The sequence below is a fragment of the Pteropus medius genome, unplaced genomic scaffold (genome assembly GCF_902729225.1).
Source record: "Pteropus medius unplaced genomic scaffold, Ma_sr-lr_union100, whole genome shotgun sequence".
In the NCBI taxonomy this organism is placed as follows: domain Eukaryota; kingdom Metazoa; phylum Chordata; class Mammalia; order Chiroptera; family Pteropodidae; genus Pteropus; species Pteropus medius.
The window spans coordinates 1,273,393-1,298,304 of NW_024354550.1; the positions used below are offsets into that span (position 1 = coordinate 1,273,393).

At 32.4% G+C, this 24,912-nt stretch overlaps 1 protein-coding gene across 10 annotated transcripts in view; it reads left to right on the top strand.

The window, feature by feature from the left end:
• Positions 1–24,682, top strand: part of TSC22D2 (TSC22 domain family member 2) — a 44,791-nt gene extending 20,109 nt beyond the window's left edge. For 3 of the 10 annotated variants that reach the window (XR_005651204.1, XR_005651207.1, XR_005651209.1), the window contains 3 exons: positions 3,579–3,737; positions 21,898–21,949; positions 22,942–23,001. Coding sequence is in view for 3 of the 10 variants with exons in the window: in XM_039855068.1 (XP_039711002.1) it covers positions 21,898–21,949; positions 22,942–23,202 (313 nt within the window). In the remaining 7 variants the exon portion in view is untranslated. Of the gene's footprint in view, positions 1–3,578; positions 3,738–11,514; positions 11,689–20,526; positions 21,868–21,897; positions 21,950–22,941 lie in introns of those variants that run through there. The other 7 variants (XM_039855068.1, XM_039855067.1, XM_039855070.1 and 4 more) reach the window with 4 other exon arrangements.
• Positions 24,683–24,912: the final 230 nt, after the last annotated feature.

Sequence of the window (24,912 nt, forward strand, 5' to 3'; positions counted from 1 at the left end):
TCTACAATATTTTTCATATTTGACAGAAATAAATTTAAACAGATGGTGATCATTTAGAATGTGTATTCATTGATAAATATCCTTAAGAAATAGAATTTTTATGCCATTTTGTTTCCTGATTGTTTTCAAAGTTTGAAAATCCTTCATTATAAATACTAAAAAATTCAAAAGGTGTTCATATTTTTTGTTGTTGTTTTTAATTGTGATATTTGGCCCGGAAATAGTGGTATACATAACCTGTATCCTGGAATCCAAAAACATTTTTTTCTACATATCTACTTGGCATGTAGATATGTAAAAAATATGTAAATAAGGTAGTCTCTTCCCAGACCTACACACTACTAGATGGGGGAACAAGGAGGAAAAAGAATTGTAGTGTCTGACTAATCTCATTCCTTTTGTTCACAGTGACTATTAACCATTGCTCTTCAGAAAATTTATTTGCAGCAGCTGTTTCGGTTTTAGATATTGCTAATTTCTCCAGAAAAAAATGTTGTTGATTGTATGTCTGGGATGAAATGAGATATCAGTTCTTCAAAGCATAATACATGATGGTATCTTATATTTTAAGAACAATTATTTATATTTTCTAAATGATAGTTTTTATTAATAAAATTTCAGTCAAATATGCAGCTTTCTGTTAACAAAGCCTGCAGGCCCTTATTGTATATATTTGAATAATATATAACTGGCTTCTACTTTGTTGTTCCATTTTTATTTTCCTCCTCTATCCCTAATTTCAATTTCTTTTTTTTTTTTTTTGTATCTGTAAGCTGTTTCTACTCCTTTTGAACGAATGAGAAGTATAAATCATTTGTGAATAAACGTGACCTATTAAAAATATAAATAACCTATCTCGTTATAGCTGTTTTTTAAAGCGGTACTAATGAAATTCTTTAAGCTATACATTTTGCATACCTTCCATTAATAGGTGCATTTGATAATAACGCATAACACACTAAACATCTTTTTTTATATTTAGTATCTTGACTCAACCACAGACCTGTGAGATTTCCTGTAATTGTGTTTGTCTTTTTATATGTCAATTTCTTGGAACACACTATTTCCAGTATTCTCATGCTATTGGATATGTTTGGACTAATTTTTTTCTATAAGTTTATCTTTGATATTTCTAGCATCATTTCCCCAATACATAATTTATGGAAATACTGTATGTAATTTCTTGGGGGTATACAGGGTTGCCCGATTTCCACCTTTCTCTATTCAAAAATAAGCATTTCTCACCTTTAAAGAAGCAAGCATTGATCTGCCATGTTTAGGATTTCTCAAAACAGTCTTTTTAAAGAATGTGGTTTACACTTGAAATTTTGTATCAAATGAATCTAAGCACATTCATTCAGATAGTGAGTTCCTTTAGGAACTCTTGTAGTTTAATTTTGTGTATCCATTTCCAAATAATGACTTGGAAATTTCAAATCATCTACTTTTTTTTGCCCTGTACTGTTTTGTTCTCTTAATATAAATTCACCATAAAATTAGCTAAACTTAAGCCTAGTTCTGGCTGGACTCCACTATAAGAATTTTTAATAGCATATTCTCACTTAAATGGGATTTTTCCTCCTCACAAATTGAAAAAGAATGAAATATCTAAGGAAATAATCAGGATTTGTTTTTGATAGCAGTCTTGCCAGAGATTCAAGATTATGATTGAGATATTAGAACAGGTTTCTAAGTAAATATTCATTTTTAGGAGAATTCTAATTTTAAATTAAATTTAAAGGATATATAATTAATCTTAACTCTATTCATCCACAAGCCCTTCAGTTACCTAATTTTATTTCAGATTTTTGATAAGGATTTCTTACATGTTGGAATTTAGTGACAAACTCTTCAAGTTTGACCCCTATACTTGGTAGCAACTAATTTTGAAAATGCATGCTCAGAAAAATTTTTATATAGAAGTTTTTAATATTTTTAAATGTACATAGCTCTTAAGTTTAAATTTTACCATACATTTGTATAATGCACACACATTAAAAAATTGTTTTTATGAGCTTCATAGTGAAATAACTAAGTTTGCTTTATATGGCTGGTATAAATTCTATCTTCCAGAGTCTTTCCAGGTATTTATCATAACAATGCTTGTTGTAGCAGGCCCTTTAACAAAGAGTCTGGTAGTCTGCCTTTGAATGACCAGTTCATCAAAGCCTTACAGACATACACATATTTCAGGAAGCATTTACTTTGCTTTATTGCCTGGGTATTGTATCTTATCATGAGACTTGTCCTACAAGAGTAAATCATCAAAATAACATTTTTTAAAATTATGGAAGTATTTTTGTTGATAGGAGACAAGAGTTACATTAAAACTTTCTAAAAACATTTTGGTAATATGTTGATGAAATGGCCACAACTTTATTATTTAACCTCATAAGTATGGATTTTTGCCTTCACCAGGTGATTACATTTTAAGGCTGTGCTTTGACAAACAACATTAAAGTATGATTTTATTGAAGTCAAATGTGTTGTGAGATTACATTTGGAAAGATTATATTTGTAAATTGGAAAATCCTAATAGTTCTTCAGATTGTGTGGAAGACTTTTAAATAACCATGTGTAATAGAAAAAGTCCATTAAAATTTAAAATGAGTAACAGCATAACTCCAACCACAACATTTCGGTCAAATATCTCTGGAGATGGCTGCAGAGTTTCCTTTACAATGCTGTCTTTGACTTTTCAATAGCTTCACACATATTGATCTTTCTCAGTAATGGCCTCCTTCTTCCCCTCTCTCCCTTGCCCTGTTATGTCATTAGGGGATTAATTCAGGTAAAAATATACCCATAAATATGTGGGTTGCCTTTTCTGTGGATTATTGGCAACTGAAAATATGAGTATTCTTATCAGACAGAAAATTTCATTAATATTACCCTTCAGCAATTAAAATAGATGCACAATTCAAAGCTTTCTTAAAAAATTTAATGAATTTAAGATTATAGTCTTAATTAATTTTTACCATTATTAAATCTTCCTATTCCTAATTTTCTTATGTGCCCATACACAGATGAACAGTAGGACCACTTCTTAATAGGACACATTGTTATGGCTATTATATAAAAATAACATTTTATTTTTTCCATCATGTCGTCTAATTTTAAAATAGGGGGTGGTAGAGACAGACTAGGATTTAGGTATAAAAATTGCTGTCTTGAGCATTTTAATAGTTGGTATAGATTATTACTGATCCAGCCATCTGTGCAATAAGTCTAGAAACTCATATGGTTGTGGACCAGAAAATAGAATTCCAGTGCCACTCTTCAGAACTACAAAGCTGTCTACAGCAAGTTATGGTGTTAAATCAATTTCTGGATCATGATCTTAAACTTATAATTGATTCCATTTCTACTTGACTCTTTACTAACAAGTAATAGCCTGAAAGTCCATGTTGAAATTTAAAGTTTGAAGTATTCAGATCAAATATGAAATTATTTTACATTAAAAAAAATACTTAAGTACAAAATATCAGTTGTGTATCATGGTAAAACATAAAACTTTGCTATAAAAGTTTTTAAAGGCTATTTGATTAAAACACTTATTTACTTAAACTCTTTGCTAGAATTTTTTTTAGAATTCAGCATCGGAGGAGGAATGTGACATAATAATGATCGAAAGCCGAAAGTTTAAAAGTTGTGATGCCCTCACATGGTTGGAGGGTTATTCTAGCTTCTAAGGACTGAATGTTGTCCACAAGAGTGTCTCATCAGGTCATAAATTGGTAAGACTTAATGGATTAGATTTTATGTATTATACCTGATGTTATTGTATTGAGATGAATATTTATGAACAAAATGAGCACATTGTATAACTAAGAGTATAGTATTAAATATAAGTTAAAACTTGGAATTTTAAATACGTGGAAGTATGTACTCCTTTCAAAGTCTCATGAGGCTAAAGGCCATATCTTTGCATTGGTGTTTAATAAATAATTAGTTTAAAAAATAAAGTTACATCCTGTATTATAGTAAGATTATTTAAATATTGATATTGCATCTGCTGTAGATGCTTATAGTATAGGTAAGGGCCCCAGATACTTTCTAGTTATTATCCCAGGAGATACTTGAGAAATAATATATTAATCTTTTATTTCTTGGGGAAAAAAAAAATCATTCATTTTCTTTATAAAATAGAGTTTAAATTTTATTGCTTTGGGGATTTTATTTTTCTTAATAAAAGGCTTTTTTCTTCTAGCTGTCTCTGTAAATAAAGCCAAGAAAATTTTCTCAATTCTTACATTGAGAACACCTAGCATGCCAATATCAAATGAAAATGATATATTAGAAGTCGGTATACATTTTTGTATACCCTGAAAATTAAAACATTTCCTTTCAGAATTATATTCTGCTTAGAAAACAAAAATTTTAACCTGTTTTGTATACCTTTTTATTTTGCTTTGTTTTTCCACAGCCGTATTTTGTAGGGGGTGGTTCTTGGAATAATACAGTTTAGATTAGAATAAGATCTTATTCTGCAATCCAAAGATATATTTATTTTGTAGATGAAGAAAAAGAACCTGGGTTAAGATATATGTCCAAGGTCATACATTTGTAGAATTAATATTTTTGTCAAAATATGGTGTAAAATCCTACAGGTCTATCAAAGATTATTCAAAATTAACATCTAAACAGACTACCATATCTGTTTCTGACTTTTTTCTTAACCAGAGATATGTTATTCTCTACACACACACTCACATCCATCCTTCCTTTTGAACAATGTTCTAAATTGTTTCTGATATGGGATTCCATGACTTCGTATTGATCATATTCTATACACTTAGATTTCTTAAACCAATAATTGCAATCAGTGATAGTCTGGAAAGAAATACAACAAAGAAACAATAGTTGTCCCTTATTCTGTATACTCTTTTTTTTTCCATTTTCCACAATAAATCTACATAACTTTGGTAATTAGAAAATAATTTCTAATTTCTTAGTGTAGGATATTCATATCTAATAATCATTGGATGAGCTTCAGGGGATCACGAACCCTATGGAATTTTGGATGAACTTTATGTATGTTCGGTTTTCAATGAAAGTTTCAGAGCATCTGTCAGATTTCCGAAAACAGTTGAGTAATATGGCTAATGAATGTGTCTAAGAGACAAGCCTTGTTAGACACCTAAGTGTGTAACTTATGAAAAAAATTTTTAATGAGTACACTGATTCTATAACTCTTATTGATATTTATCCACGGCTAGTTCATTATAAGTGACCAGTAGACTGATGGAACAAATCAGAGCCTAGCCACTTTAATTTAGGAATTTCATATTATTGAATCTCTGCTCCAGTTGTTTATTGATTTCTCCACAGAGTAGTTGTGTTTTGAGTGATTACAATGTGTCATATACTGTGCTGAGTATTTTTAGCATGTTATCTCATTTAATTTTTATAACAGCCATGTTATAGAGATACTATCAATATCCTCAAGTTTACAGAGAAGGAAATTAATAGAAAGTTTTACAGACATTAAATAACTTGCTCAGGCCACAGAGCTGTTTAGCTATGATTCAAATCTAGCTTTCTAACAGAAACTTGGGCTCTCAATTTAGGTATGGCAGTATGCAGAGTAGTCCTGGAAAACTTGATGAATAAGAGAGAATTTATGCTGTGTGAAGATGTGAATACATAAATTCGATTTCCTTTGACCTTCAGTAGCAATGGGTCATCTCTATTATATAAAATGTATTGGACTGATATTTTGACATCTGCGAAATTATCCCTTCCAGTTTTTCTTTCCGCTTCGCCGATCGTTTCTTTTCAGTATCCTTGGCAGGCTTTTCCTGTTTGTTCAAAATATAAATTTGGTCAGTTGCTATCTAAAATTAAGTATTTATTGCATTAGGAAATAATCTCTTCAAATTTAATACTTTTCATTATAGGCAAATTTATTATATGTGTATGATAAAAGGTTTAGTACCTACTAGTAGAATTGTACTAAGTGTAATCATTAAGGAACTCAACCTTTAATATTTAGGATTTATAAATAGCAAATACTGAAAAGTGGTTTAAAAAACTGCTTTAAACTGCAGATGTTTCTAGGGTGAGGGGGAAGAATCACTTATAAAACCCCCTACTAAGTGCTACATCAGTTCCCCATTTGTCCTTAGTTGAGAGTAATTCTATTAAGAAACCTCTTTTATGTCTACTTTTAAAATATTTATGCAGCAAATTTAAATTTTGGTTATGTGGAATTTTTTATCGAACACCTGCTTTGTGTGAATCCTTTGGTTTAATTTTATTCTCAAATGAGCTCCAAACCTTATAATTGTTCTCTATTTTTAAGTGTTTATAAAAATGTTCTTTTATCTAAATATGACTTAAAGTTAAATCCACAATAATAGTACTGCTTAAAAAAATAAATAAAACCATAAGAATATGTTTATTCTTCAGTTAAATTGAAGTAGTCTGCAGATTAAGTATAAACTTAATTTCTTCAGGGCCATGGTTAAAAATGTACAGATGATAGGTCATCAGAGTATGAGAATCCTATCTTAAAAGTCTTCTTTTAGATAATACATTTGTACCACAGCTACTTTAGTAGTAATGTATTTGCCTTTTCAAAATTAAAACTATGGAAAGTTTGGGAAATAAAATAAGAACTATCAAACCTAATCCAAGTTTTTTTTGGTTTTTTTTTAAGTAACACTATTACAGTCTCAACATTCACATATTCCTTCCTGATTTTGAGTATATATGCATAGATATTAATAGTTACGATCATGGTTAAGTAGCTTTTAAGTCGTTTTTTAGTGTTCTAACTATTTGTCCATTTGTACAAAGCTAATACTGAGATGTCATAGATTTTGGATTTTGGACTGATATTTTGACATCTGTGAAATCATCCCTTCCAGTTTTTCTTTCTGCCTCGCTGATCATTTCTTCTCAGTATCCTTGGCATGCTTTTCCTGTTTGTCCCTTTAAGTATTATTGGTGTCCTCAGGATGTCATCCAGACCCTCTTCTCATATTCTTCATCACACTAAGAGCATATAGATGGTGTTGGGTTTCACTTACATGTTGTATGAAGCGATCTATATGCTCTAGGTGCTCAAATTTGTTACCTAGGCTTCTCTCCTTACATTCAAACTCCCCCTATCTCTCATAGCTAGTTAATCATACAGTGCTACCATGTTTGCCTCCTGAGTATTTCCTCAGCTTTACCATCTCTCTCATCTCCATCCAGGGGACTCTCCTTTCTTACGTGGAAATACAACAACCTTCTAACTGGTCTTCATTATTTGAGTTTTCTAACATGAATAACTGTACCACTGTTCTTTTTACTTGGAACATTTTTGTGTATGTCTCTTTTCGTCTCCAACTTCAGAGGTACATCCTCCACTAAACATTTGTTCCTGACTGTGCCCCCTAAACACCCTCTAAAATCTTGCCCTGTCTTAGCATTTATCAAGTCTATAACTTGTCTGTCTCCTGCACTAAACTGTAAACTCATAAACTCTGGGATTATGTTTCTTTGATATTGTAACCCTATAACAGCATTTGATAAATGTTTAAGTACATTAAAATCCCTCTGCAATATAGCATCACAAAATTTGGTATCTGAAAGGATGTTAGAAATTATTATATACAGTTAAAGGCAAGAGTCAGATGTAGAAACCAGATCACCTAATTCCTAACTCAATGCTTCTTGTGTATTTTGTGATATTTAGATTTTGTCACTATACCTTACTAATACAAATGATATAGTTAACATATTAAGTGTTTACCATGTGCCAGACACTAATGTATTATCTCACTGAACCCTAGTATCTGGTCCTAATATCCTTTGGAGAGGCTAAATAACTTGGTGAAGTCGTATCATAAAAGTGATGGAGTTGGAATTCACACCCGGGTATGACTCCAGAGCCAAAACCTTTTATTCAGGACCACGTCTGAGTTTATATTCTGAGTCTAAAATTATAAATCTGGCTTGGAAGGGGATTTAGTGGTCATTTATTGCAGCCTTTTTTCTCATACTTGAATCATGTCTACCACACACCTTCCAAGTGGTAATCTAATCTTTGAACACCTCCAGTGATGTTTATCTTGTCATCCTGGTCTCCTTTTTCCATTTCTCTTTTGTACAACAGAGAATCTGTAACAGGAAGCAGAAAAATCAGATGATTGCCATCACTTAAAGCATTTAGTCAAGAAATTAGGTTCGTGTAAAAACACAAGCTGCACTACAAATTCTGTGGAAACATTGAGCTGAGAACATTTTCTAGTTATTTCTGTGTTTTCATAGCTGCCATAATCAAGAATATGGGTTCCCATTCATTGCCATAAGTCATTGGTGTTAATACATATTTCTAAAGTTCTTTTTCAAAAACTGGATAAGGAGAAATTGTTTAGCATATTAGAGATCACAAGGATGTTTGCTCCGTAACTATTGGTTCTGGTGATTTCACGAGACTCCTTATGTATACTTTGATCCACTCTGTAAAAAGAGTGAAATACACTTGAATTTCTTCACACTCCTGGATCTAGTTCACTTAGAACTTCTACTTGTTCATGAGGCATGTTTAAAGGCATAGCAGTTTGAATTGTCTTCAGTAACTTATGTGACCAAGCCAGTAAGCTTTTAGCCTCCCCTTTCCACCTTTAGGATAGCTTTTGGTTTCTTCTTCCCTTTAGATGCAGTTCTAATTGTCTATATAGTATAATATTGGGCAGTTGAAAGAACCCACAGATGGATATTTATGGGTATGATTATACAATTAAGCCTTTTACTAGGTTTACAAAATGATTTCTCCCTAGATCTGTGATTCTAAGATAAAAAGGTCTTTGTCAGGATTTTTATCTAAAAAGGATCGTTAAGAGATTTTAAAGTCTACTTTATTTTCCACAAAGACTTTGTCATCACCATGATCAGTATATGGAACTGCTAAGTTTTACTGGTATAATTTTGTCAAAAGTAACCTGAAAATCCATAGAGCTTTAGCTTTTCTGTTCCTCAAACCTAAACAGTGTTTCTCCTTATTTCAGTTACCTATATTATAGAAACTGCTAAATTTCTTCTTCCTCAATGAGTAACAACCAAACGCAAGGAACATCACAAAAAGGTTTATTGGCTTTGTATTTAAGCAATCTTTGTCAGAAAAAAAAATTCTCAGGAGGTCTACCCATTTATCTGTGGAAGAATCAAAGGTGTGGGGCCTCTTGGCAAGAAAGGAAGAGCACAAAGAAAATGTAGGTGAAGCATCTGGTTTCAGATGACAGTCTTTAGAATCTAAATTGAATTAACAAATTTTCAGGTCATGACTTAAGTCTAAAATTCATTATAAAAGATTTTATACAAATTGATGTGTACAAACTATAGTAAAATTCTGTCACTATATTAGAGAATTGTATTGCCTAGATTCAAGGACACAGATCTAGATTGAAATGAGAAAAAATTGTTAGTTAAAAATTTCTTGTCAATGAAAATGTACCTAGTTGAGTACACAGTTCTCCTTAAGTGAAAAAACCTTAAAACCCTTTAGATTTTATAGTAGTGCTACTTTGTTCTTTTCTCTATTATCTTGTACCAGAATCTCTTTTTGAATTAGGTAATTCTAAAGCAGTGATTTTCAACTAGAATATGTGGTTTAGAAGCAAAGCAACACTTTATCCCATTCTTCTGATTTGTTTTTCGTACTATTTATTGTTGAAAACTCATATAACACTAAAGGAAGACATGGAATATTTTTAGCTAAACATTGTTTTGGAAATTTTTGTTTTAAATTAATTTAGTTATATCTCAGTGGCCTTTGGAAAAATTTCCCACAGTAAGTTAAGATTATTTTTATCCTGCACAATGAAACATTGAGATCCTAAAGAGGATCAATAAGAACCTTTAATGTTCAATCCACAGGACTGCTGTGCTAATAAATATTGATGTAAGTTTAAATCTCAAGTCAAACAATTTGTATTGTGTATATTTGGTGAATACATTCAATCTTTAGCATGTAACTGAGTACATAGAAATCAAGTAAATTTAAGGTATAACTAGGATTGTTTCATTCTTTGGGTGAGGCATAAACACAAAAGCTGTTTCTTAATACTAATTATAATTGATTTTTATTTGTACCTCACTTTATCACTTGTAATTTAAGGTACATTGGGTTAGTCGTCCTTCTACAGTGTCTAAATCCAAATTCCTCCAAAGAATAGAAGGAACTAATTTATTTTAAGTGCTTGCTATTGTAAAAAGTCCATAATCCTCACAGTAATCCTTTAAGGTAGATATAACTATGACTCCATTTTATAGATAAGGAAACTGGTTTCACTGTGTTAATTTGCTGTGATCACTCAACTTGTGAGTAGCGGAGTTGGAATTTAACACACGTTCATATAATGCTGAAGCCTGTGCTCTTAAACCACTTTATTGTTCCTTGAGAATTCAGCCTTTTGCTTAGGCCGCTGCTCAGAGGTAAGCTTTCTTACCCCAGAATGTCTGCCCCCAGAATGACGTATAGAGCAAAAGAGATTTAAGCCAAGGGGTAGTAACCTGATAACCTAGAAGACTAACTCTTCGGGGTATATATTTCCAGTACTTTATATTTGTCAAAGATGAGCAGTCTAATTCTTTGCTCAAACCTAAGGCAATCTAAAACTTTAAAACTTGCCAAATGCAGAACATTCACCAACTTATTAAAAATAAAATAGACCAGATTTTTCCTTCTACGATATTCCCTTCGTTGTATTAAGGGGTGATGACCATGCTTAGTGTGCTGCCCCTTTGGTCTAAATCAGAATGAAGCAACTACATCTATTAAAACTTCATTGTACTCTTTCTTCTGGGTTTATCCCTATTTTAAATAATTCCTTCATAGCTTCCGTTTTATTTATTACTGTCCTTGGACTTTGGGGACAAATCGAGAAGGGATATAAAGTAGAAAGGAAAATTAGTTGATAACCTAGGAACAAAAGCTAAGTTTTAGTCAGATAATCCTAATGGCCAGCCTAATATAATTTTAATTTGTCAAATACATTGTCCATAGAATTATGCTTTTTATGTAAAGCTGTTTTAAGTAACATCTCTGCACCTTCAAGAAATGGGAATAAATGAAAAGATTAGCTATGAAATGAGCAAAATTATCTATGTACTCTTCACTGGTAGTTGGCATTTGGTATTCGAGGGAATAGTCTCATTTTTACTCATTTGGTTAAGCTTCATTGTGGAAATGGGATTAAGAAAATTTGTTTAAGAATCACTGTTTAGTTGGGGGGAAAAAATAGAATGCTTGAGAAAGGAGGGAATTATAAAACCAGTCGATGAAATAATTAGGTTTCCCAAGAAGAGTAGTTTCTTCCCAAGCCCATTTCCATAACTCTTCACATGTTGGTGTTCTCCAGTGTTTTGACTCCATTTGTCTTCTCACTGTTTAAGCATCATCATCTCACACAGTTTTAGCTACCTACCACATTCTGACAACTCTCATATCTAGACTTCTAGGCTAGATACTACTCAAGTTCTAGAGACCTATTTTCAGCAAATTTCTTCCTATATTTTCAGGATCTACATTTCAGATGTCTCAAAATTCAACAGTCCCAAGTGAAACCTGGAAGTTTCATTTTCTCATCTTTATTCCCTGGTTCCTCTGCCACTCACTCTTCACTCAAAAATCTAGCTTTCTTCCTGTAACACATTAACCATCTCCCCAAGTCCTATTCAAACCAAACTAAAAAATGCATGCTTCCTTGGCATTTTTTTCCTCATTATAGGTGAGCCCCTTTATCATCCCTCTGATCTCTCACAGATTCTCCATGCTTCAGTTGTAAAAACTATATCATTTTACCTTGCTTAATGCCCATGACCAAACATTTTGCAATGTCCTGCTCTCCCTTCTTACCCCTTGCTTGCTTAGGTAACTTTTTTTCAATGCATGTCTTGAATGTACTATCTTTCCTTCTCACCACCCTCTCCCCACCTCCTTACACAGAAAGTCACATTGGAGTGATTACACAAAGTTCCATAAAAGTCTTTGAAACTAATGATGAAGGGAGAAAGCCCAGTGAGAGTAACTTGCCGCAGGACATGGCTAATCTAAGGTGAGGCCAAACTACAAGATGTGTTTGCTAATTTCACATCTAGAGATTTTCCCACTAATGGACACTGTCTAACTTTGTATTCTTCCAACCGACATTCATCGAGTGTTGGGCCTTGTGCAGAGGAGACAGATGGAGATTTATCATTTTTTACAAAAGTATCACCTAGAAAGATAAATGTTACTGAGACTCAGCTATATAAGAAACAGAGGCAAAGTTCAGAATTTATGACTCGATGACTCCAAAGGAATTTAGATTACCTAGATGTATGAATTAGATAGTAGGCATGAAGAATATATGGCAAGTTCAGTTTCAGATCGAAAATGAGGAATGAGATAAATATTTCCTTAATTATTTGTTTTGAGTTTAGTTAAAATCATAGCATTACCCATGTCCTAGGACTGTGAAAAAAAAAATACACTGTCATGTGTAGGAAGTAGCTCTGGGGGTGATCCAAAACAGCTTCCTCATGTTATGGTTAGAGAAAGTACAGTGATATATTTAGAACTCAGATTCCAAGTATACAATTCCTGAGTCCAGACTTCCACAGCATATGAATTCTTTAGTAGATAGCTGCCAGCCTTTTGGTAGGTTTTGTATAGCACACATACCTTTGTCTAGTAAGAGATAGATGCAACAGTTAAACACAGCCTATGTAGTTAGCGCTATAAGAGTAGTATGGGGCATGACTGACTATACTATTTACTAGGAGAGAAGCCCTTACAAAAAATATATTAGCTGAAAGCTATAAAAGAATGGTAGAATTTCCATGGAAATATTCAGAGAGTAAGAAACATTATAGGCAAAGAGAGTGGAAGTAAACCGTGGAGGGTCTCAAGGAGTTTAGGATAGCCAATTTAAAATTTGAGCTGGCATTTGGAACTGGTCAATGTTAGGAATCGATTAGTAAACTCGGTCCTGATTCGCCTCTCTCCCCCCTGCTTGGCCCATCTTTATGTCGTTATTGAAGAGTTCTGAATTACTTTTAGGAATGTTAGATGGAGTTTGCTATATAAGAAGGTGGTTTTTATAATAGGCCTAGTGCTGGGTAAAAATTATCCATCTCTAAAATGAAATACAAATTTTAAGAGCTTTTGTTTTCATTTCCTTTAGCATTCTTTTCTATCATGTTTCTTCTCCAACTTTGTTCATCTTCATACATTACACCATGAAAATTTCCTTAGATAGTAAAAGTGCTATTTCTTTGTACTCAAAGGGAAGGAATGCTGTTGTCAGCCTTTTGAAGTAGAATTGATCTTTACAACAAAACAGCTGTTAAACAGAGTCCTTTCCCTGGAAGGCTTTTTCTAAATCTTTATTCTTTTCCTGCTACAGTTAAAGTAATTTGAACTTTTATTTAGGTTTTTAATGTCTTCATTTATATTAAGAATTCTTTAATTTTTCTCTCCTGTTTAAATTTGTTTAAATTTGTTTAAATTTTGTACTGTCTAGGAAAGATAGTCTTTAAAAATCAGTATTGAAAAACCTAGATCTTTTATTAGATTAAGGTACCTTTAATCACTGAATTCTGATGTTTTTAAAAGTTGGTTGCCATCAGCTTCTATACCAGAAGATGAAAGGAATGGTTTTAGAATATCTAGAATAAATATATGTAACTACATTCCCTTAATTCTTTATCAGTGTAACTACATTTTTTAGATTTTTGTCATGTATTCTGAGCTAGATATCAGTCGGCAAAATTTGAAATCCTTTCTGATCACTCTCCCTTTTTTTACTCTTAGGTACCAGTGTACATCTCAGTCTAGATAATTGTCAGTCATATACTGTTTCCCCAGTCCAGGAAGTAATTTAAAGTAGCCAGGACTATAGTGTCAAATTTTTAATTTGGGCTTAAGCCCCTTAGTATGTATCCTTCATTCCCCAGTAATGAATTGTGCTGTCATCAAATTACCTATGGCTGCTATGTAAACAGTACAGTGAAATCTCTTTTAAGAGAGCTTGCTCTCAATGTAAGCACTCCAACATTGGGGAAATGCCACCCTCCTACCCCTTTCTCACACTCTTTCTTATTTCACTCTGACTCAGAGGAAGGAAATAACTTTTTCATCTTGTCAGACCTTGCCTAATGCTAGTCTATTAAGAAATAACTAGCTAGTACATAGCTCATTTATCTTAAGTAGATATGATTCCATGTTCTCATAACGTTTAAGTATTTAACTTGAAATAATAGAATATTGAACTTTCTTAATTTATTTGGAATATTTGGGTTATAATGGTAAAAATTGCTGTTCAGATTTCACTTTTGTATCCGTCTAGTTTTTTCAGACTTTATTTTTAACATTTTCCATCTTGAGTGTTTTAATAAAATTTTAGTCCAGCTAATTTTTGAGTTGTTTCCTTAGAGTAGCTTTACGAGAAAAAACTATATCAGACTTTTACTACCAAATACTAAAATAATTCCCCCAAAATGTCATACCTTGGAAATGTAAAGAGATCTGGAAAAAGAAGGTAAAGTTCATACTAATCTTATCCATACCTTCTTTGGAATGCTTTTTTAATGTAACATTTTTATTGTGTAAGTTTATGTAGCCTATTGTATCATAGATGTTTATATATATATAAAAAAAATTATTTACTTAACCAGAATCATTTTGAACAGAAAGAACTATACTGGGATTTATGAACGTTATTTACACCATATATTTTTAAAGGACTATCATTCACCCTAAGCCAAGGAAATAAATTTTACACATCACAAATATAACTTACATTGATTGTTGTTTTTTTATGTCAAACATAGTACCTTCTCTTCCATAATGAAATAGTTCCTAAAGAAAGCAGAGTTGTTGTCTCCTCTTCCTTCCTTTCTCCCTTTTCTGTCTGCCATTTGTTCATGTCTTGAGTTCACACTGTACAGGGTAATAACTCCTTCATGAGTCACTTTCATTTTGGAATGTTTTTCAGTGCTCTCCAAACGCATTGAAAGTAATCTTGCTTCTCTTCCTGTCCCCCATCTGCCTGCCTTCATTTGTGTGTATCCTTCCAGTTTCTTTGTGCATATACAAGCAAATATAACATATGTATATTATCTCCCCCTTCACACAAATACTAATATACACACATTTGTACATTTAAAGCTCTCCAGGATACATTGTTTCCATTGTTGTATACAGAAAAGCATCTTTGTGGTGTTTTTTTATAGATGAGTAGTATTCAATTGAATGGGTGGCTCATTTAACCAGTTCCCCTGTAATGAGTAGCCTTATAAGTACATTATTTCCCATGTATGTAAAATTATCTATGGGATAAATATCCAGATGTAGGATTCTTGGCTCAAAGAGTGAATAAATGGGAGGGAGGGAATGAGAATGTGTGTCTATTAAATTGTGTTAGCTATAACCAAATTGCTCTCTGTACAGGTTATATTGTTTTACCACTTGCATCAGCACTGTATAAGAAGGCCCATTTCCCACAACCTCACTAACAGTATATTAAATTTTAATGTTTGCTAGTCTGTTTAGAGAAATGGTATTACATTAGTGTTTTAATCTGTATTTTTATTGTGACTGAGATGTTGAATATTTTTTCGTGTCATTTCTTTTGAACTGTCCATGTGAATTCAACCCATTCTTCTATTAGGATTCTAGTCTTAGATTTATAGAAGTACTTTACATTTTAGGGAAATTATTGAAGAAGGTTTTTGAGACATAGAATTACAAAGACCCACTTCAGAGTATTAAATTCTTCCTAATTGAACTTTTTAAAAGGCCATTAATACAGATGATATAGGAGAGGGACTTTGTATTGATTACATACCTTTTTGTGTACACTCCTTGAATTTACTTTTTACCATGTGCATGTTTCTTTTTTAACTTTCATTTTGAAATAATTATAAATTATAATTTTAGATTCATAATAAGTTGCAAAAAAAAAAAAGTACAGAGAGGTCTCGTGTATCCCTTCACTCAACTTCCCCCAGTGGTGACATCTTGAATGATTGTAGTATAACATCCACAGCCAGGATATTGACATTGGTACAATCCATAGCATGTATCATTTTTTTACCCTTTTTAAGTATTCTTTTCTGGCCAAGATTTTGATCTAAAATTAGATGAATGTAAAATATGCCGAGGGCATTGGTGAGCAAGGTTTTTGTAGATGTTAAAAACAGGTATCAATCTTTATATAAATATTTCACTGGGTTTTTAATAGTTCCTTGGCAAAAGCCTTTTACCACTCACCACTGTAAGACTGGTTACTTGAGCAAATAATAGTTTTGTGATTAGCCATTTTATCTGCTTTGCTTAGCATGATAGCTTTTATCATCTACAAAAATCACTTATTTTGTGTTATCAATAAAAATCATGGTATTTTTGTGAGTTTTTAAATCATGAAATGTAACATTATTTGTTTTTACTTTGGTAGAACTTATGATCAATAATTAGAATACATAAAATTTTGAGGTCTTACCTTAATTTATTTTTAACTTTGATAGTTTTTATTCTTAATCACAGAAATTTGCATTTGGCCAGAGATTAAGTCTGCATGAATTTTATCTATCTAGGCTCCTTTTTGGAAAGATAATTGTTATTTGCTCTTAAGTAAGTATTAAGCTATAAATATTTTTTTAATTCCTCTTACAGAAGAGTGATGATTTTTTTTTTCTATTTAACCTTCACAGGCTTGCTGAATTAGGTTCAATAGATTTATTTTTTTTTTGCAATCAGCTAACAGTTTCCTTCTATAAACAAACATGTATTTCTTAGAGAAGAGGCAAAATGTTACCCAGGTTAGAATGAATGCATTTTAGTAGTAGTGATGTTATTTATAGACCCTACAGTGGAGGACAGGGGTGAAGGTTATACATGATATTGGAAACAGTACATGATTCTTAAGGACTGCCATTTATGAAGAATCATTTTTACCTGGTTTGGATAAGGGGGCTTGGACATAAGTATTTATCAGGTTTGCCAGCTCAATCGAAGAAGTTTGTTCTTAACACAAAAGATTTGATTAATTTAAGAAAATCCTCTAGTGGATTTTGTGATTGCAAGTCAACACAGAGTTAGAAGGGTCTTTGAGTAAAGCAAGGTAATTTTTTTTTTACACTATTCTGTGTATGGATAGATAGAAACCAAAAGAACATTTTAGTTCTTAGCAAATAGGTAAAACTATACTGGCTGTCTAAAGATCACTGAGCAAGTGCCTTTTCTAAGAAGTTACCTCCCTTGTTCTCACAGCTTGAACCTCATCTAGGAATGTGTTAGATAAGAGAAATGTCATATTATGAACAGTTTTAATCTTTGGATCCATGCATATAGTTTCACAATTAGCGTGTGGTGCTTAGTCAAAGCGCTCTTCATCATATGCACAACTCTTTTTTTTAGATCATTATAGATACTTGCTTTCTTCCTTTCACAGTCTTACTATTATAGTAGATTAAAAAAGCATGTGTTTTGACATTTAATTGGGTCTAGCTTTGAATCCTGACCCTAACACTGTCTTTGAGTAAGTTACTTGACCTCAGTTTCCTCAACTGTAAAATGAGAATGTTGCTCAGGCTTTATTTAATGAGTTTATCAGATTTATGTTATAAATCTAATGTGTGCCTGCTGTAAAGTTGGCAGTCATTTAAGTGTTCTTTACCTGTTGCTTTGTTAATTAGCATTTGTATTGAGGGGAGAACAGAAGAAAATAATCAAAATGTAAAAGAAGAAATAATCAAAATGTAAAAGAAGGAATTTACACTTTTTATTTTAAACAAGTAGCTATGATGTCTGTCCACATTAATAAAGAAAAAGTTGATTTCTCTTAGTTTCTTTTTCTTTTTTTTTTTTAATGTGAGATCAAGTTAGCATGGCTCTTTGATTTTAACTTTTAGAGAGGAAAGACTAGAGATGGTTTGCTGAGCTGAGAGTATGGATGAAACAGTTAGCCTTTTAAGAAAGATAAAAATATAGGAAACTTGTGAAGCCAGAAGTTTATATCTGGCCTCTTGTCTTCTCAGTGAGTTGCAGGTCATTTATTGCGATAAGACTAGGGAGGACTGGGAAGAAAGGCTGTGGTTGGCAGCCAGTTGAGATGAATTAAATGATGGAAAGCCAAGCTGTCTTGCTGTAGCACTGATACTTTAAGTGAGTTTTACTTTTCCTTTGAACGTGATTGCAATTTACTTTTTAAAAACACTAAATTCAAGCTTATTTGGTTTTCTTGGGGCTTCCATTCCAGTAAATAAAAATTCATCATCGTTCTTATCTTTTTACCCCTACAGTTCTATATTCCTGTCCATTTTTCCACAATTTTTCACTCCTCTAGTAAATGCTAATCAAGATATGATTTTATTCTAAAAGAGTGACCCATAGCAAACAGAAAGTTTCTTTCTTTTAAAAAATTATCCCTCGCCTTTATATAGCACTTAAAGTTTACAAGAATAGTTGCAAAGTCCTAGACAGGAAGCCTTTCCTTAAGAAACTTAGGTTCAGAAACTGCTTAACCATCAAGTTACAGTGTGGTGAATGCAATAATGAAAAAGAAACAGTTATAATAACATAACATTAGGTCAAGGAAGCAAACATAGGAAAATTATTCATTCTGCTTCAATTTTTCTCATTTAAAAAGAGAACTGACAGTTGTTTTGACTTTGAACACAATTGAAAACTTGTTACCCCTCATGGAGACAATATTCTTAAACCATGTTCTGGATCTTGAAGTCAAATACCCTCTTATCTGCTTATTTAAGTGTTCTTTACCTGTTGCTTTGTTAATTAGCATTTGTATTGAGGGGAGAACAGAAGAAAATAATCAAAATGTAAAAGAAGAAATAATCAAAATGTAAAAAGAAATTTACACTTTTTATTTTAAACAAGTAGCTATGATGTCTGTCTACATTAATAAAGAAAAAGTTGATTTCTCTTAGTTTCTTTTTCTTTTTTTTAATGTGAGATCAATGTGAGATCAAGACTACTGTATTGATATCTTTATTGTAAATCAGGTTATTTAAAGCAGTAGTTCTCAAACTGTAGTTTCTATCAGAATCACCTGAAGGAGTTATTAAAATAGACTTCCTGGGTCTCACCTCAAGAGTATCTAATTCAGTAGGTCTGGAGGAGACCCAAATATTTACATTTCCAGTAAGTTCCCAGGTTATGCTGATGCTGCTGGTGCAGGGACCATACTTTGAGCACTACTAATTTAGTGAAACACAAAAATTTTTATTGGCTTTTTAGTATGAACCAGTAATAGTTTCAAATCCATTTACTATCATAGTGACTCTTTCAGCATGCATTTGAACTCTTATGTGCCAAGTACAGTATTCACTTCCTCAGAGGTGAAGAAGATAAGGGATCTCCCTCAAGGAGCACAGAGTTAACAATGGTGGTGTTATTTAAACTCAGTTAATCCTCACAGGAGTTTATGAATTGGGGCATACAATTCTTATTTTAGATGAAAAAAATGAGGTTTAGAAAGGTTAAATAATTTCCCAGAATGTACACAGTGAGGATACGGAGAAGCCAGAATTTGCTATTCCGCTTTCATAAAAAGTTTGTGAAGATTAGTGGAGCACAGGAGGGTCTGGAGTAATTGGCTCTGCCTTAGGAAATCAGAAGGCATCACAGAAAAGATGGCACTGGAGCATCTTAAGAAACAAGTAAAAGATTGCCAGATGAATTTGAACTGTCAGCATTTCCAGATGAAGGAGCAATTTCTGCAAAGGCATAGAAACCTGAGAAGAATGTATGGTCCACAGACTGAAAATAGTTACAATATTACACAGGCCAGATGGAGTATGAGAGGAAAGGAGACTATAGAAGGCAAGATTCAAGGTCATGAAAGGTTTTGTATACAGGCTATTAAGATTTTTTTTAAAAAATAGAATTAGGTTTTTGTTACTCATTCTCTTAGAACTTTCATTTCTGTAAGCCAGTGATTCTCAAAGTACTTATGGTCTGTCAGGCAGCAGAATCAGCATCACCCGGAAGCTTGCTAGAAATGAAAATTCCTGGGCCCCACCCTAGACCTACTGTATCAGAAACTGAGGTGGAGTCCAGCAGTGTTTTAGCAAACCTCCAGATGACTCTGGTGCATGCAAAAGTTGAAGAACCACTACAGATTATAGAATTCTTGAATAACAGCCTTCAAAGTAGCCAAAAGTCACTATAGTGATAGCAATTGTACCTGTGACTGATTTAATTCCGTTAAAGTGTAGTGCTTAACAAAATGAAAATATTAATCCTTTGTTTTTCCTTGACATAGAAATAAAAAATATAGAAAGTATAATTTATAATTCTCAGGTAAACTCTAAATGCTTATCACTATCTTTTTTACCAAGTTGTGGCCAATATGTAGTGAATACAGACACATGGCATCTGGCCTGAACTTTACAATGAAGCTTTAATGATTTATGTGGTTATTCTGTACCTTATAGTTATATATAGATGTACTTTGCACAACTCCGTATAAGCATTAAAAGGCTAGCATATATAAGTATTTATTAAATGTGTGTGTGTATCCTTTCCAGTTATTTAGGTGTACAGAAGCCCCTTTTCACTCAGAAATAGCAGCAAGAAGTGAAGTAGTATGTTGTAATTAATGTGGATAATGCTCAGGTAAACAAGCTTAGTATTTCCCTTGTTTTGATTCAGAGCATTGAGGATTTAGAAATGGAAAGCCCATTGAGACATTGACACCAGTCTCTTCATTTTACAGTTGAGGAAACTGAGGTCCAAGGAAGTTAAATAGTTGATTTGCTGATGGTCACATAGGTAGTGAGTAGCAGAACCAGGAATATAACCAGATCTACTTGGATTATAATATAAAAGGCGCCTCTACACCAGACAGGATATTTCTGAGCCTCAGTTTGATATAACATTGAGGGTCCACATCATCTAAAATAAAATAGTCTTCAGGTATATTAGCACATAAATTTTCTTAGGTGGGGTATACTTTATGAAAAGTATTTAGTAAAGTCTTACATAAAAGTTATTTAAACACTTCTTTTTGTATTGATGCAGTGGATTAAAGTATCAGATTTGTTTTTACAGGAAAACCTAATAACTGCTCTTCAAAATTTACAAAAACACCAAGAAAAGAATATAGACCTTCACTACTCTTAGTGTTTAAGTTAATACACAGGAAAATGTAAACTGCCAAAGAGAACAGTTATTCAGCCTTCTGTGTCACTATCATACAAATGCTAAAGCGATATTTGAACTTGGGATGTACTTACCAGCTAGACTACTTTCAATTATTTCCAGGAAAAACTAGTCCAAACTCATACCTTAGATGATTTTTGCCAGTGAGTAATCTACAATCAAAGCATATAGGTCTGCCAGAATGTTGAGTTCCTTGTTAACCAGTCCAGCAAGTAGTGTTTGCCCTAAAGGCCTCTGAATCATTTTTAGAAGCCAGTTCTAAAAAAATTTTAAACTAGATCTTAAAATATAAAATCTATAGAAGAAAAGTCATCATCTGAATTTTAATGCAATAAGTAACTATTGGAATTTCCACCTGAAAGGCAATTAGAATATGTAGTTGGTAAATGAAGTTTAAGATATGTGGAGAGGGTACTGCTCATTTAAAATTTATCTTTTTAAGTTTACTGAATTGAGAACTCCTGAGTAGGATTGGAAGTTAAAGTAGAGTATTTTGTCATAGGCAAAATAGAAAAGTTGGAATTACAAAGGATTTTTAGAAATCATCTATTTGCCGAGATCCTTATTTTCAAAATGAGAGCTCTGAGGACTAAAATTGTGAGAACAGACTTAAATAAGCTATTTTAAATTACTGTTTTTGTTTTAAGTAAAACACAAATGTTCTTAATTATCTTAAGAGTTGGAAGGGAGAATACATTTTTTAGAATAATTTAATGAAATATTCTAATTTTTTCCAGTGCATCTGGGGGAGGTGGTGTAGCCATTGACAACAAAATAGAACAAGCAATGGTAAGTAAAAGTTTATAGTCCTCTCATTTCATAGATTGTTGGTTGTATGAAGCACTTGGTTTTTATCAATTCTAAAAAAGAAACACCTAATTTCTTTAAACCAAGATGACCAAAGTTTGTTTTTGATAATGAAATTTAGTTGCAGATGCTAGAACATTGAGAAATTTTAGTGTAGAGATACCAGTGAAGTAAATATTTCCCCCATTTGAACATCTCACATTTAATGCATTACCATTGATAAGGGCCATTTGGGGGACAGGGGCATACAAAATCAAAATGCATGGTGTTCTCCCAAATATTTCAGCGTCAAAAACAGTTTAGAGATAAAAGTATTAAAATGAAAACTTCAATAGGAAATTGTTCTCCTTTGGTCATTTACAGACACTGCTTTACTCAGCTTTAATAAATAGACTTGTTTCTGTTGATTCTGGTTCTGATTTCTGCTATTTGTATCAAATTTTTTTGTTCCCTTAAAGATACTCTCTATTTATATTACATAAAATATTTTGATTCAAGCCTATTAAAACTGTAGGTAGGCTATAAATAAGAACCATTATTCTCAAACTATTTTTAAAAACTAAAGTTTTTAAGTTGGAAATTATATATCACTTTATCTGTTAAAGCAGTACTATAACTAGTTTAATATTAGAAAGTTTACTGTCCTTTGTTCTCTTAGTCCAACATCTAAACATGTAATTTTAAACTGATTTTGAATTCTAAGCTTATAATTGATAATTTAAGGAGCTCGTATTTTTGGAACTAACTCCAAACTTTGAAAAGAAAATCATGGGCTTGCTATCCTAGCTAGGAACTGGATTTTTTCCACCGCATTTCCCTTAGGGCCAGTCAAGATATAGTAGAAACATTAAAAGCAAGAGTAGGAAAACCAATAGAAAAACATCTGTGTTTATAAGGCACCAGGTAGGCTAGAACCAAATAGCAATACTTTTCCCTTTCTCTCTTTTTGACATTCCCAATTTTGTTTTTCACAGGATCTGGTGAAAAGCCATTTGATGTATGCAGTAAGAGAAGAAGTGGAAGTTCTAAAGGAACAAATAAAAGAATTAGTTGAAAGAAACTCTTTACTTGAACGAGAAAATGCACTGTTAAAATCTCTTTCAAACAATGATCAGTTATCCCAACTCCCAGCCCAACAGGCCAATCCTGGTAGCACTTCTCAACAGCAAGCAGTGATAGCACAGCCTCCGCAGCCAACACAACCTCCACAGCAGCCGAATGTCTCCTCAGCATAAACCTTTCTTGCCTCATTAAGGAAAAAAACTGAAAGCAGTCTATCCTTGTGTGCCACTGGTGTTCTTTTCACTTTATACGAAAGCAAGTAGCCATGCTTCGGTTGTGTGTTTGGCCTTTCAGTATTAGACAATCATTCTACAAGAGCTTTTTTTCTCTTAGAGATGTCTGCATCACTGTTGATGTCCAGTTTTATGTCATCAGTACACAAGGAGAATAATAGGTGGGGTTTATTAAAGCAAGCAAAGTCTGCATTTTACCTGGTGCACATGAGTGGGGTCTTTTAAGAGCTTTGGTGGCTCTCCCATTTTTCCTATTACCCCTGGATTTACCCTGAGCCTTCCTATCACATTATAAATAACAGTTCATCTAAAGAGCCACTTTTCTTTCAATATCAGTAACATTTGCCTACATAAGTTTTCATTTATTTGTGTTTTATTTATTACAGGGCTGCTATTTTCATAATGTACATGAACAATGTCACAGAACTTTTTTAATTTTTTTGAATAATTATAAGTATCAGTAAAGGAATTGAAAGACAGGATTGCATTTAATAGATAAAACGTTTAGGCAATAATTGAACAAAAGAATCCTGGCATATTTCTAACACTAATGGCAATTTATCTTCGGTATTTATTTTTAGTAAAGACCCAGCTTGAATGTAAATTTTGTATAGTGTAAGTATGAAGAACATAGTGCAACTGTACAGGTAGTCACCAGTTATTGTGATATAATAAATAATTGGGCTATTTTGATGAAGAAAACTTTGTTCATTTGTTTCTACTTTCTAATAGAGAAATTGCCACGATTCCTCTGCTTTTTGACATTTCGTATGACTTTTTTTTTTTTCTTCGGGTGGGAATAAAAAGCTGTGAAATTGTTCAACCTACTTTGTAACCAAAGAAGCAAAGCTGTGTAATGGAGGTTTTTTTGTTTTGTTTTGTTTTTTTTTGTTTTTTTTTTACAATGCACATTCTTTATGTATTTTTATTTAGTGTTTTCTCGGTCACAATTTTCTTTGCTGTCTAGCATGATCTGCATGACCTATGCTCTTTGAACCACTTTCGTACCTCATGTTTTTATCCAGCACTCTTATCGTAATATGTACTAGTCTGTGAACAATGTCAAATAAAAAAGAACGAACAGGTAGTTATGGTGGAGCTGAGCTAGTGTACTATACACTAGTTGTAAAATACAAGAAAAAATGAAGTGAGCCATCTTTTGTTCATTTAAAATGGTGTTTTGAATTTCGTATGCAGAAAACGTTTTGTTACATTGCAGATTTTAATGTATTTAATAAATGCAACATGCAGATTAAGTGCAGTGTATACTGAGTATTTAAATTAAAATGTACATTTCATAAATACAGTTTCAAGAAAGCATCATTTTGTGTATACTAACACATTAAGTGTATGTCAGAAATTGATGTATAAATATATATTTTAACACATTTTCTGAAATTAAACTGCAGTTTTGTTGAAATATTTGGCTCTATATGTGTTCAAAATTTAATTTGATTAGATTTGTATTTTCACAGTTCAAAATATTCCTTAAATGAAAACCTGTGTTATTAATAACCTAGTGATAGTTACTAAATTTTCAAGGTAAAACAAAGAATGCAAGAATATTGAGCAATATTTGTACTCAATATTCATACTGTGTCAATGACATTTAGGTAGGAAATCCTTTTCTACCAAAACATTTACTTGAAT